The following is a 15,000-nucleotide window of genomic DNA, read 5'->3' as shown; positions in this document are numbered from 1 at the left end:
CTAAAAAGATGTGGATTGAAAATGTCTGGAAAGTCAAGGAATGTTTGTGTTTTCACAGAACAGATGCAATGGATAGATCCGTATGGCGGAATGACATGTTAGACTAACCCCATTAAAAATGGGGAAAATGGTTATAAAACGTTTATTGTTGTTGTTGTTGTTGTTGTTATTGTAGTAGCAACCTTGTGTTCTGCTGCATACATCCAGAAAGTCGTTTGCCCAGGTTGGTTGTTTAGTGATGTTGCATTGATGGGTTGACTGACTGCCTGAACACAACTGGGGTTGTGGATCTACTGGTGTAGGTAATCTACTGAGTTGGATCCATGACCAAGATTGTGGATCTGCTGTTTGGAGAGGTTCTGGGCTGAAAGGATCGAAACCTCGAGGAAGAACGGTGCCCAGCTGATGATCGGTGTGGTCGGGAAACCATTCAATGGCTTACAGGTTATGATTCTTACTTTAGTTCAGGGAACTGTGTTTTGAGGTTTACAATTTAAATTAAGTTGAATATCAGATTTTGTGAAATTAACATTTACAGCAATCCTTAAAATTATATTATATATTTATGAATAGCTGTGTGTGTGTGTGTGTGTGTGTGTGTGTGTGTGTGTGTGTGTGTGTGTGTGTGTGTGTGTGTGTCTGTGTGTCTGTGTGTCTGTTTGTGTGTGTGTGTGTGTGTGTGTGTGTGTGTGTGTGTGTGTGTGTGTGTGTTTGTGTGTGTGTGTGTGTGTGTGTGTGTCATGTGTTATAGAGAGATTCTAACTGGTTTCTCAGGGTACTGTACAGATTGGTGCAGCATCTTTATCGTAAATCCTTGTTTCGACTTTGATCTGAATGAGTTAGTTGATCATCAACGAAATTGTTCGTTCAGTTTCAAGATGTTGACAAAAGCAAAGCGAATCACCTTCTGGTGACACCATATCACAATGTCTGAGAAGACCTCATCACTGAATCAAATCTCACCGTGACTCGTCTGCAAATGAATTTGAGTGATAACAGCTTCGTCGATGGCATTATTGGCATTGTTACTGCAGGAATACACAATGCAGGTCCATTGTATGGTTTCACATTTAATCTTGCACCGCATTTATAATCCTATTTTATTTTATTTTATATTTTCTTGGAGTAACATGCATTCCCAGGAAAACAAAAATGGTTGGATAGGAGGTAATATTGAGGGGTAAGGGGAGGGGGATGAGGGAAGCAATGGGTGTGGTGAGGAGTGGGGGAGGAGGTTTGGTGGAAACATCTCGTGCTTACCATACATTGCATGTGAAGAAGCGCTGCATCAGGCATACTTCAGCAGGAGAGCGTATGAAGGCATTCATTGTTCCCGGAGTGAGGCACTGTTGCCGTGCGAGCTCTTTCTCTCTCTCTATTTTCTTCTCTCTCTCTCTCTCTCTCTCTCTCTCTCTCTCTCTCTCTCTCTCTCTCTCTCTCTCTCTCTCTCTCTCTCTCTCTCTCTCTCTAGCAGTACCACCTTGCGCTCATGCACCGACTCGTGCTGTCTCCTGCAATCCTTCGTGCTTTCGACGACAAGGCGTTAACGCGACGCTCTAACAGTCGTTCTCTGGGGGTAGGGGTGGTTTGGGGTGGGGTAGGGGTGGAAGCATGGAGTGGGAGAGGAGGGGTTCCCCCACCCCCCCCCTTTTCTTTTTTTTCTCTCCTTTGATTATCGAGTCCTGCGAAATAACTTTTGGCCACCCCCTCCTCCCACCCCACCTCCTTGGCAACATACGCACACACACTCCCTCTCTCTGTCTGTCTCTCACCCATCCCCACCCATCCTCACATCTGTTTCACCCCTTACTGAATTCAGTTGGAAATCTCCCCCAAACAGCCATGCCTGCAGCGAAGATGATGTTGCTTTGGTAACAGCGAATCATTCTCTCCTCACTTGTGCCGTGGTTGTTCTTCGACCTGGATATGCTCAAGTCGTAGGTCTTTCATTTGGTGCCCTTTTGGGACATTGCAAAGACAGGATGCTCTCTGGTCTCTTTAATTGGGTGAAGGATGGGTGCTGGTGGAGAAACCGTTACCGAGTCCCTAGATGAGTCCCTTCATCCGTTACCTCGATGAAGAGTGTGGGAATCGGTTTTTCTTTATGTTGCCAGATCTTCGATATTGTGTATTTGCTTCTTGTTTTCACTTCAGGAATGGGGGTAGGTGGGAGGGGGGGCTCCTGACCCCCTGACCCTCTGAGGCAGTGAGGCGACAGTGGAGCACAGGGAGAAGTTTTATTCCGTGAAGAATGATAATCACAAGTGCTTCTATTTATTGTATTTGTAAATATGGAATCTTGATCCCTTTATGTTCCATACATGAAGGGTTACTATTTACAAAAGTCAAAATAACAGTCATTTTCATTGTTACCAGTCAATAACGTTGATAACAATAATATTTTTAACACCCCTGGTAAGGGGAGCACTTTAATAATTGGGGGGGGGGGGGGCAGGTCGAGGTGTGCATGTGCAGTCTATTTGAAGGGAAAAGTTATTACACTACTTCATCGTATGACCATGATACCTTATTGATTGTCCTTTCTGTAACAAAAATGAGATTACCTCCATTGGAAAATGTTCTTCCTTTTTTAATAGTTAGATACACTAAAAGCATGGTGGTGACCAAGTGTTTTAACAGTGTGAAAAAGAAGAGAAAAACATGAAAGCTCTCCATGAAGGCCACGTGTTACCGGCTAGCTGTGTTATATCGCACACTATTTTGGCATTCTCAGCGCAAGTGGTTGACGTGGTGCGTTTGTGAGACACAATGTTCCAAAGCTAGTTCAATTTTATCTGGGGTTATTTTTGAGTGCCCCCAAATGGCCCTGGGTTGATTGTGACATCAAATAATTAAATCAAAGGATCTTCAACTTTAATCATTGTCATCTGAGTATCCCCAACCTCCATATCTATACTAATAAAAGGGTGTGTGTGTGTGTCAGTGTGCATGTGTGTGTCAGTGTGTCTCCTGCATAACTTCAAAACCATATAGCCGAGCAACCTGAAACTTTGCACGCATACAAAGAAAACTCCAAGGAAGTGCAAGAGTGACAATTGGGTGTTTGGGTTTATTAAAACATCCCTTTGAAAATAATTAACGGCCTCATTTAATTTTATCCTTTATCAGGCGCCATCCTCGACCTCGCTCTCTCGGGTCTTAAGGCATATCCTGGATTACCTCACTGGCATCTGAAGCCGCCATGTTTTTTGGCCTGCTCAACCATGCCCTCACTTTCCCCACTCATATTATCGAATGCCTGTTCATCGTAGCTACAAATCGCTGCATACATTCTAGTTTCCCTGTTTTTCAGATATACACCCACATACATTCAGAGAATTCCCAACAGAGAAAAAGGAAGAAACCTATTGTTTTTTAGGTCAAAAGGTCAACATAGGCCAAAGGTCAACAACTTTGGTCATATTTTGAAAATCCTCAATTTTCATCCGATTGACTTGAAATTTGATGAGGATTTATATTTCAGGTCACTGAATTCAACCAGCCAATTATTTTTGAGGTGTACATCGACCAAAAGGTCAACATAGGCCAAAGGTCAATAACATGGGTAAGATTTATAAAATCCTCAATTTGCAGCCGATTGATTTGAAATTTGAAGGGGATATATATTTCAGGTCACTCAATTCAACCAGCGAATTCTTTTTGAGGTGTACATCGACCAAAAGGTCAACATAGGCCAAAGGTCAACAACTAAGGTGGTATTTCTAAAATCCTCAATTTTCATCCCTTTCACTTGAAATTTGAATAGGATTTGCATATCAGGTCACTGAATTCAACCACCAATTATTTTTGAGGTCAACATAGTCGAAAAGGACAACATAGGCCGAATTTTTAAAATTGCCAATTTTCATCTGATTGACTTGAAATTTGAGGAGGATTTACATATCAGGTCCCTGAGTTCAATGAACAAGTATTTTTGAGGTAACCATAGGCCAAAAAGTTGACAAAGGTCTAGTTTCTAAAATTGTCAATTTTCATCCAATTGACTTGAAATTTGAAGAGGAGTTGCACATTTGGTCATTGAATTCAATCACCAATTATTTTTTAAGTCAAATTTGTTTTAGGTATTTTGCAAGTTTCGTGCTCTGCACGATGTCTCTTTCTTTATCTTTTTGTTCCTTAGCCCCTCCAGTGTAGCTTTGGCTGTGTGTTTTGGGTCTTTGTCATGCTGAAACGTGAACTCCCGTCCCAATTTCAACTTTTTTGCAGAGGGCAGCAGGTTTTCCTCTAGGATTTTTTCTGGATTTTGCTCCATCCATTTTATCTTCTATCCTGACAAGTGCCCCAGTCCCTGCTGATGAGAAATATCCCCATAACATGATGCTTCCACCACCATGTTTCACAGTTGGAATGGTATTATTTAGGTTATGTGCTGTGTTGGGTTGGCACCAAACATAATGTTTTGCATTTAGGCCAAAAAGTTCCTTCTTGGTTTTATCAGACCACAAAACTTTTTGCCACATGGCTGCAGAATCCCCAGAGTGGTGGCATACTTCAAATGGGACTCAAGGTGGGCTTTTTTTTTGAGTAATGGCTTCCTTCTTGCCATCCTGCAGTAAAGGCCAGACTTGTGGAGTGCTTGGGATATTGTTGTCACATGCATATAGTGACCAATCGTTGCCATAAAGGCCTGCAGCTCTTATAAAGTTGCCATTGGCCTCTTGGTAGCCTCTGATCAGTCTCCTCCTTGCTTGGTCATCCAGTTTGAAGGGATGACCTGATCTCGGCAGGGCCTTTGTGGTACCATACTCTTTCTACTTCTTAATGATTGTCTTGACTCTGCTCTAAGGGATATTCAAGGCCTTTGAAATATTTTTTATACCCATCCCATGATCTGTGCGTTTCCAAAACTTTAGCCTGGAGGTCTTTTGAAAACTCCTTGGGGCTCAGGGTTGAGTCTTTGCTGTGAAATGCACAACCCAGCAGAGGAAACCTCCAGGAACAACTGATTTTATTCTGAAATAATCAGAATCACTACAATTTAACACAGGCGGAGGCCAATTAACCTGATGTGTGATTTTGAAGGTGATTGATTACATCTGAGCTAATTTACAATTGCTATTATAAGGGGGGTGGACACTTATCCAACCAAGATATTCTAGCTTTGTATTTTTAATTAATAATCTGAAATTTGTAGAATTTGTTTTTAATTTGGAAGTTGTGGGTTATGATGTGTAAATAAAGGTGGAAAAATTCTGATTTAATGCAATTTAATTCCAGGCTATAATGCAACAAAAGATGATAATTTTGAAAGGGGTGTAGACTTTCTATAGGCACTGTGTGTATGTGTGTGTGTGTATATGTATATGTATATGTATATGTATATATATATATATATATATATATATATATATATATATATATATATATATATATATATATATATATATTGAGAGTATAAAACCCGTCAAAAATGACGAGTTGGAATTTTCTTCAAAATATTCAAGGAGCCTGGAAAATATGGTTTCAATTTGTAGCAAGGAAAAAAATTATTTTAAAACATACATGTAGAAACTTGACCCTATTTTCTTTATCTTCTGGGACGTTTCATTTTGACGGTACAACCTCATGAGTGTGCCAAAGTCTGAAGCCTTGGCCTTGCATCAGGTTTGCTGTTATCTTCTTTATTTATTCGACATCGTACAGACGTAAATGAACACTCATTTTACTCTGCATGCGCTACACATCACGTGCAGCTTATTTCACCTCCCTGCACCTTGTATTTATTGTTATTTAGGAAAACTCTTCTGTTCACCGCCCATGAGGCCCAGTTGCATGTCAACATCTACAATTCCAATCGAAGACTTAATTACTCTTTTCTGAAAAATGTTTTTCAAGTTTTGTTTTTCTGTCCTGAAAAAATGACCATAATGAACACACAGTCATGTTAAATGATTGGCCTTGAAAACCCTCCTCAGATCATTCTTATGGAGGAGGACAGACAACTACACAAACACATTTTGTTTTATATTGGTAGATAGCCTATTTATATATCTCCTCTTCTCCTGTCCTTTCATTCCCTTGCTTGTTTTGTCCAACTGTTGCCCCACTACTCCCACCGTAATTGTGTTGACCCTTTAACCTGTGCTACATCTCTTCCATGAGCCTTGATGTAGTATGTATATTACATATATATATATATATATATATATATATATATATATATATATATATATATATATATATATATATACATACACATGTATATATACACACATACATGTCAGATCATTATGATGTGTTCCCAAAACTAACAATATTTGATTTTGACAGCTTCCTGCTTTAGAATAATGATTTTATTTGCAAATGTTTCTCTCCAAAGCAAGTTAATCTGGTTAATGTCATGTCCTTTAATGTGTATCATGAAATCAAAGTATTTTGTTTAACATCTGCAAATCAACTTTCAACCTGGGGGTAGCAGAATTATGTACTAATTGTTCAAACGGGAAATGAAAACGTTTATAACTATGTGAGGGAATAAGGGTTTGGAATGGGATGGGGTTGAGGTTCGGAAAATTGGTGGGGAGAGGTAGAGTGGGGGTGACATAAAACTACGAAGTGTTTCCTGCCGTGCACAGCAGAATTCATCATGGCACAGCATCGCACGGTTCACATCAAATGTGTGAAAATAACTTTTCTATCATTGTCCATTACCTCCTATTTTACATGTTCTTCAATTAGTTTTAGCCACTCTAGATTGAAATAGTCTGAGTTTAAGTTTAAGGGGAAAATTACATTGAAATGTTGAAGGGGAAAAAATTGCTGATATTCCTTCTTGTTTACAGAGCTATCTTGTACCTTTCCCTTCCCCATCAATTTGATTGTCACAAAACCTGCTTTTCTTTCCGGCCCCATCCTTTTCTTATAGTACTAGACATGGCGCGTCACGTGCCCTTGTACCGGGCACTCTTGGAGCTGCTACGTGCCATGGCCCACTGCTCACCACTCATCCCTCTGCTTCTACCTTCGGTGTCCAGCAGTCCCAACGGCAGTCAAGATCATGAGGAAGTGGAGAAGCACGAGGATCGGGGGGCTGACGAGGATGAGGAAGGGGTGGAAGCCACTTCTACGGTTTCTCAAGCATCCATCTCGGCACTGCTCGCCAAAATGAAGATATGCGTTGACACCTACAGTAGTCGACTTAGGTAAGAAGCATTTGACAAGAAAGTGATGAGGAGAGTCAACGTGGGCAGAAGAGGAACAATAGAGATTGAATGGAAAGTTAGTCATTACTCAGTCCAGGAGGGAGGACGTACCATTCAGAGAAATTGGGGTTGGGAAACTTAAAGATTACGTCAAACCCACAATCACAGAAGGCATTAGTTGCTCTGCCATGGCTGGTTGTTGCCAAGCCAACACCCAGCCAGTGGTCCTTGATTGAGTTAATTAGCTTGGAAATGCATTCAACTGCAATCTGCTTCAACAGCTAGTTATAGATACATAATGGTTATCTCTTTTTGCTTGAACAAAATTCCTGGGAAATTCACTGAAGTTGCATTTGCTAGCTAATCCTTTTCATATAAAAGTGAAAACATTGATAACAATCAGATATTGTTGTTGAATTTTTACAAAGGATGAACTTTAAGTTATCTACTCTTATTTTTTCCTTTCACCTGACTTCTTTGCCTTTTTGTGGAGTGCTGTGGGATTCCTTGAATTGCTTTGTTCGATCTTTTGTTGGTGCATGACATTTAGGAACAGGTGACATAGGTGGAACCTTGCTGCCATCACATTCGTTCCAGACACCGACCCACAATGTTTTCTCTCCTCTCTAATCCTGTTCATCAAAATGATTCATGTTCGTAGCCTTTCCAAACTCTTTTGTCAGTTCAGGGCTCGAGATTACACTTATTGCGTAAAAGCTTCCAGGTTTCCCTCTGCTTTCCATCAAGGCTACAAATGAATTTCCTGTGTGCTTCAATCAATTATTTATTTTTGTTGTGCTCCGAATTTTGAACAACTTCCTTGTCTGTGCACTATTTATTTATTTATTTGCTCATAGTACTGTAGTGGGAGTCCTCGCTTAATGCTCATAATGCGTTCCCACAAAGTCGAGTGTTATGAGAAAAAGTGCAAATCGAAAACGGTTTTCCCATTGGCATAATGTTAAAAACTCACGATGCGTTCCTGGTCATTTCCAGTCATCCCAAGCTAACTAAAGTGAATACGAATGGCATAAATTCATATAGAACAGAAATGTATGTATGAATAAGTTAATACAAATTACAGTAACTAAATAAGTAAAAGGAGAACATCAATGAATGGTTATTTTAATAAATTACTGCAAATGTATGCATAGTGTACTCAGCAAAAACAGCGGTGTACGATGCATGTCGATGCCTGAGATGTTTGGGTGACTATTAAGGCCCAGTCACACCTTGACATTTTAGCCAGCGATGGCAACGTATTAAAATTTATGTAAAACGCTGGCTTACATTGAACTTTTGATGTTTTTTTTTAAAGATTCGGACATATTCATAGCGACTTGGTCTTATGTATAACGCATTAGTAACGGACACAGAACGTTTCGTTGTGTTATAGATAACTTATACCAACGAATGCTGAACCTGTTGTCGGCCTACACAACCTATGCCCAACGATAGTCTAACTTAGGCATAGCGCGTTGCACGCATCGCCGACGATGTCGTGACGTAGCCTATTAAAAGGCCGACGCACAACGACTCGAATCATAACTGCTGTAGAAATGGAAGTGTCAACATCGCAGTCACACCTTGGCGATCTTGCCAGCGTATGCCGACCTAAGAAAAATGTGTCTAAAACGTTGGGGCACGTCAAATACGGTATGAGTAAGTTTGGTATACGTGAGTAGAACGCTAAAGTACGCTATCATACGTCGTAGTAAGTAGAGTACGTCAAGAAATTTTAAACATGTTAAACAAAAAACATTAAACATGCGATGGGGATAAGTTGTACACACGATATGCGGACGCTCACACACGTCCACAAAGGCTACTTATAAGCTACTCATAAGTCGAAACACGTCGCGGTAATGTCTTTTTTACGCGAAACTTATTTCTAACTTATGTTTGACGTGCTTTGAACCAATTCTTTACGTCGTCCCAACACACATCGACGTATGTAGACGTATTCCAATGACGTCTTCCGGTCGACAAAAAAAATAAATGAACGTGTTTCTAACTTACAACTACCATATAAAGACGTGTTCCCAGCGATTTTGGGAATTGGTATATAAAAATGGTGTTCATAAAAGGGGAACCCAACAGTGTTTTCGAGTCCTTTTTGAGTCGATGTCCATGTCAGCAGTAACAGTATCAGTATCAGTATCAGTATTCGTAGTAGTTTGTTCATGTTGGCAGTAGTAGGTGAGTGTGAGGGGGAGGGTGTGGGTTATGATGGATCCTCCTTGCGTCCGCCTCTCCACGGGTAGGAGACATCTTTGCACCATTGTTCGAAGTTCTTCGCGGCTAATTTTTATGGGGCTTTTTCAACAATGAGCTATGGCTTGTTTTTACGATTTAGGTCTATTCATAACGGGTTGGACAAATGCACAATGAACTAATAATGTGCATAGAGAGCTTCGATAACTTATAGATACGGTATACCAACGAATAATTATCGTGTAGCCGGCGTTCACAAACTATGCCCAACGATAGCCTAACTTATCCATATCGTGCGGCAGTTTATCTTTGCCGGTGACGTGGGGTTTGCTATTCATAGGCTGCCACTCAACGATTTAAATGGCTGCATCTCCACTATTGAAAGTAGACGCTTGCGCTCAACAATTGGATTTTTTTTACTCTCAACAACTTTTAAACGGTACCACTCAGCTATTTTCATTGTTTACAATGAAAGATTTAAATTACTGTCACTCGCCTTTGTTTTTTGACGCTGGCGCTCGGAAATTTTAATCGTTTCTATTGAATGTGCTAAATCGCTCAAACTCCACTATTGAAAGTAGACGCTTGCGCTCAACAATTGGATTTTTTTTACACTCAACGACTTTTAAACGGTACCACTCAACCATTTTCATTGTTTACAATGAACGATTTAAATTGCTGTCACTCGCCTTTGTTTTTTGACGCTGGGGTTTGGAAATTTGAAGTGTTTCTTCTGAACGTGTTAAAACGCTCAAACTCGACTATTTTAAATAGACGCTGCCAATGGATAATTTGAATCATAGCCAAGCTAGACATCGAAGTGTGAACATCCTCGTCATGCCGAAGAAAAGTTTGAAGAATGCTGCAAATAAGTGTCCTGGCCGTGGCCGTGGACGCTGACGCAAGGACGATCCATTCTACCGACGTCTTTCAGCCTATGAGTAACTTAAAAGTAACGTCTGTCGACGTGTGGCAACGATCGCGTAACGTGCCAACAACACGTTAATCATAGGTTAGAAATAAGTTTCGGGTACGCTAAACATTACCTCGGCGTGTCTCAACTTATGATTAACTTACAAGTAGCATGTGTTGACGTCTGTCAACGATCGCAGACTGTGCATACAACTTGTGGCCAGCGTAGCGGAACGTGTGAGTCATACGCCGGCATACGTCGTGAAATTTCAAGCATGCAAAAAATTTCAGGACAACCGAAAAGTACAACGTTTAAAGCCAGCGTACAACGACGTATGGCAGTGTTTTTCAGCGTGCTCTCAATGTTATCAAAACTTACCCATAACGTATTCAATGTGTGCCAGCGTTTTAGAAAAAAAATTCAAAAATCGGCATACGTTGGCTAAAACGTCAAGGTGTGACTGGGCTTTTAGAGAGATTACTGAGATAGTGAGGCAGAGATTTCTGCCTCTTCATCTGATATCTGGCTGGTTTCATGCATGGCTGGTAAGGTTCCTTTTCTTGTTGAAGGAGATGATGGAGTGTCCTGATGTTTGAAGAAGGGAAGAAGAGTGGCATGGACAGATTTTGTCATCTTCTTTTTCTTCTTCTTCTTTTAGTACACTGCAGCTCCTTATATAGCAATTCCACTCATGAAGGGTTTTGGGAAAGTTTGGCAAAATATATTCTCATTGAAAGTCAATCATTTGATTGATCAGACCATGTGTGCCAGGAACCGAACCCGGAACACGTAAATTTTAGAGGATCTGAACCAGGAACTGGATCCGCCAAAATAAAAACCACACAAATTTAATTTAACATTCATACAAGCAGTGAGACACTGCACAGAGACAGACATAAAGAGAGAAGAGAGAGGGGTGGGGGGGGGGGGGTGAGAGAGGGGGAGAGGTGGTGGTAGTGAACAAAATCCTGGACTGGATAAGGATCATGTGAGAAATGCCATCGAAAAACAAAACCAAGACAATACGAGGCATGACAACAAAGCCCACAAAACAGTCATTGTACTTTCATGCCCATAACAGTATGCATCATGAACATCAGCATGTGCTGATTCTGTTGTCCTGTCCTCAAGCCACAAAATCAAAAGTTTTTCTCCATCTCAGCGATCATACCACTCCTTTTCTTGGTAATTACCTTTGACTTCATCGGCGCAAATCCTTTCATGTGTTCGAGAATTCTCACCTTGTGCTCGAGTATCTTCCTGATCGTAGACAAAAGGATAGTGAATGTCCAATTTGTGAAGACATTTCCCTTCTCTCGGACCACGTTACAATGTCTAATTTCATTTCCAACATCAGGGTCTCACGTTTCTTTGATGCACGGGCATCACTTGCTCGTATTAATGGTGTCTTGCGCTTCCCTGACATTCTGAGGGTCATGAAAACGTGAGCACAGAGATTACGGTGCAGTTTGTTTGTGCCCAGGGAGAAGTTAAAAAAAAAAAATTCACCCTCATGAAAAAGCGTTAACACGAAAATGACGACGCGTTCACTGAAAACTGACGTAAGTTCTTACAAAGCATTGGTTGAAGGAGCATATAAAGAGGACTCCCTGTATATTGAGTTCCAAAGCTATGTTGTAGTAATGAGTCATCATGCTGCACTGGCTTGTATAGCTCAAACACAGTATGTTGCAATATCTTATATTTTTGGTCCAATCTCTCAATGGTGAAGAATCACTTAAAATTACAATGTCCGGATCCAGTTCTTCACCAAAATCTAATCTATTTGTTCTTGGCACGCACCCAACCTGTCCACTGTCCACCAAGTTTCATCTGAATCTGTGCATAACTTTTTGAGATATCCTGCTCGCAGACAGACAGGGGTGAAAACATAACCTCTGTCCACCTTCAGTGGTGGAGGTAATTACTGTAAATGTAGCTTGATTTGTGTGTATAATTTCTAACATTCCAAGCATTTTTTGGAGTGAGTTGGTATGGATGTGTTTGACAGATGGTGTCTCAATGGCTTTATCTCTGCTGTGTGCATATTATGCAACTGGAACACTTTTACCCATGGTGGATATTAATTCCAGACCAGGCATTAGCCTGGCTGAGGGTTGATATTTTTGGTCCTGTCAGTCTGTGTGTTCTGAAAGCATTTCTGATGTATTTGGCACATGACATATATGCAATAATATCTGGGCATGAGGCACGTAAAATAATTTTGGGATAAGAGCACAAGGTCATCGAACACACAATTTTATTTCCGAATTTTGCAAAAAAAAATTCCCCGGGATCAGGAAATAGATGAAGGGTATTTTCCAGAGTCAGATAAATCATTGATGAAGATTAGGAATAGGACTGAGCCCAGAGCCTCAACAGAGAGAGGAGATGAAAGGATTCCGTTGAGAGCCACAATCTACGTGAGTAGAGGAAGTCAGGAAGCAATCGTATGTGGAGTTGGCCTTGGATGCCATTGGCAGAGTTTGGAGAGCAAGGTGGGATGCCAGACTGCATCAAAAGCTCAAAAGAGATGGCCCTGATCTTGTGTCTGACATTGAAGGACTACATCCATTGTTGGGAGAGTCGGAGCAGCATGTCCACAATGAAGTGACCTCTTCTGAATCTGAATTAGTGGTCGGAGATGAGTCCGTTGTGGAGAAAAGGAAGGACTTCATATAACTGTGATGATGGATTCCATGACTGCTGATTGGAAGTAAGCTAGTAGGTCTGAGATAGTATTTTGAGATAGTAATACAGCATGTCTAAAGTTGAGAAAATGTACTTCAATTTAAGGCATTTTAGTATCAGAATGATGTAGACGTGGCAGACACGTAATATGCATGCATTGTTTTGCCAGATCTCACAGTTTGGACCCATCGGAACAAAGGAATTAACATATCCAGCTCAAGTTATTTTGTATGACTTTTAAAAGAGTTCCAAAGATATTGTATATCCTACAAATCTGAGTACAACTATACCATAAAGGGGGTACAACTAGTCCCCCACCAATCAGCCATGACCTTTCCGACGCCTATCACATAGCAAAGCTAACCTCCAAAGCCAGCTGCACACTGCATCCTCCATCAATCAAAATATTTAATTAGAAAAGCTGAGCTACTTGCAGTCTACAAGGCCGTTATCCATAGCTGGATGGAGTATGGCTCTCAGCTATGGGCTGGCACCCCAGCATCACATATGTGTCTCTTGGATTCTGTGGAATCCATAACTCTCAAAATAATTGGATTCTCCCGTGATGAGACCGAAGCATAAGATCTGTTGCTCTCACATAGCAGGTGGGTTGGTGGTCTCTTTTTTTATGCCTCCGCACCAAGGGTGCTGGAGGCATTATGTTTCCGGGTTGTCCGTCCGTCCGGATTTTCGTTTACGCGATAACTCATGAAGCAAATTGTAGAATTTCATCAAACTTGGTAAAAAGGTAAAGTAAGACAGGGCAATTAACTGATTAGATTTTGGGCCAGATATGATAAAGGTCAAGGGTCATAGATGTCAATACTCAAGTGTTTGTTCGGGAGAGCGGAGGCATACCCGTCAACTGCGCGCAGTCGAATTACTCTAGTTTTTTTTCTTCTGACCATCTATTCTCCAACATTGCTCCCTCTGGTCTCTCAGACATCCAAACCTCTTCTGCAACTTGAGGATGCACGCTTTCTTCCAGTAACCCCATCCTGGTTAAACTTCCAAAATCCAGGCTGAAGACAGCTCAATTCTTTTATTCCTCGCTTCTCCCATCTATGGAACCACCTTCCAGAGACTGTTTTGTCCCACTCTTCCCTCCAGGACTTCAAGCAAGCAGTGCACTGCCATCTCTTACCATCACCAGTTTTGACAAATGAGCTTTATTACCCCCATTATCCTTTCCTTACTCACCATTTTACTTGCTAGTTTCAGTGTTTCCTGTGAAAATCAAAAATCCTGTGAAAAAATGCAAATACGCCTGCCAAAAACCACAAATATCGAAGCAGGTCAGAAAAACCAAGCTGTTCGTTTTTATTTAACACCTTTATGTTGGTGTTAGAAAATACACCATCTTATTTAACACATTACATTAGTTCTTGCTTTCATGCATTGCATTTAGCCTGGTGTTGGCGTAGTGGTTAGGGTAGCGGCTTTGGATCAAAAAGATCCTGAGTTCAAGCCCCGTTGGCTGCTTGAATTAATACACACCAGGGGGTTGACTCAGCCTGTCATCCTTCCGCGGTCGGCGAAGTGAGTACCAGTTTACTGGGCCCAGTGTATGCCTCGGTTATAATAGGTGTACCATATCCCTGTGACGTAAGAGGCGACCAGGGTTGTGTCAGGAAGGGCATCCGGCATAAAACCTGTGCCAAATCACTATGCGGATGATACGGTTGATCTGCTGTGGCGACCCTCGAACGGGAGCAGCCGAAAGAAGAAGAAGAATTAGTTCTTTATGCCTGTTGTTTGTGTTCTTTATGACGTCCTTAGAAATGGTCAGTTTCCTGTTTGGAATGATTTTCAATTTATATTTTACTGCCAGACAGGCAGACAAAGTGAAGATATTATCTCACTCGTCTGCGCATGCACAATCGGGACAAATTCAGAGCCAAAGTACTTCTAAACTACAGGTTTGTTTTCCGATTCATGTTCAAATTATAACATTCAATTGAAATCAAGTTGTTCCTCAATCATAGAATGACGTTTGTACAGTCAATCAGTCAGTCAGTC

General features: G+C 41.0%; 1 protein-coding gene across 11 annotated transcripts in view; it reads left to right on the top strand.

The window, feature by feature from the left end:
• Positions 1-15,000, top strand: part of BIRC6 (baculoviral IAP repeat containing 6) — a 443,632-nt gene that overhangs the window by 348,242 nt on the left and 80,390 nt on the right. For all 11 annotated transcript variants that reach the window (XM_085888090.1, XM_085888088.1, XM_085888086.1 and 8 more), the window contains one exon: positions 6,887-7,163. In XM_085888090.1, coding sequence (XP_085744216.1) covers positions 6,887-7,163 — 277 coding nt within the window. The remainder of the gene's footprint in view (positions 1-6,886; positions 7,164-15,000) is intronic.

Source organism: Eptatretus burgeri, chromosome 7 (genome assembly GCF_056783735.1).
Source record: "Eptatretus burgeri isolate ZD-2024b chromosome 7, Ebu_testis_v1, whole genome shotgun sequence".
Lineage (NCBI taxonomy): Eukaryota > Metazoa > Chordata > Myxini > Myxiniformes > Myxinidae > Eptatretus > Eptatretus burgeri.
Note: the sequence above shows the minus strand (reverse complement) of the source record. Positions and strands in the feature narration are given on the sequence as shown.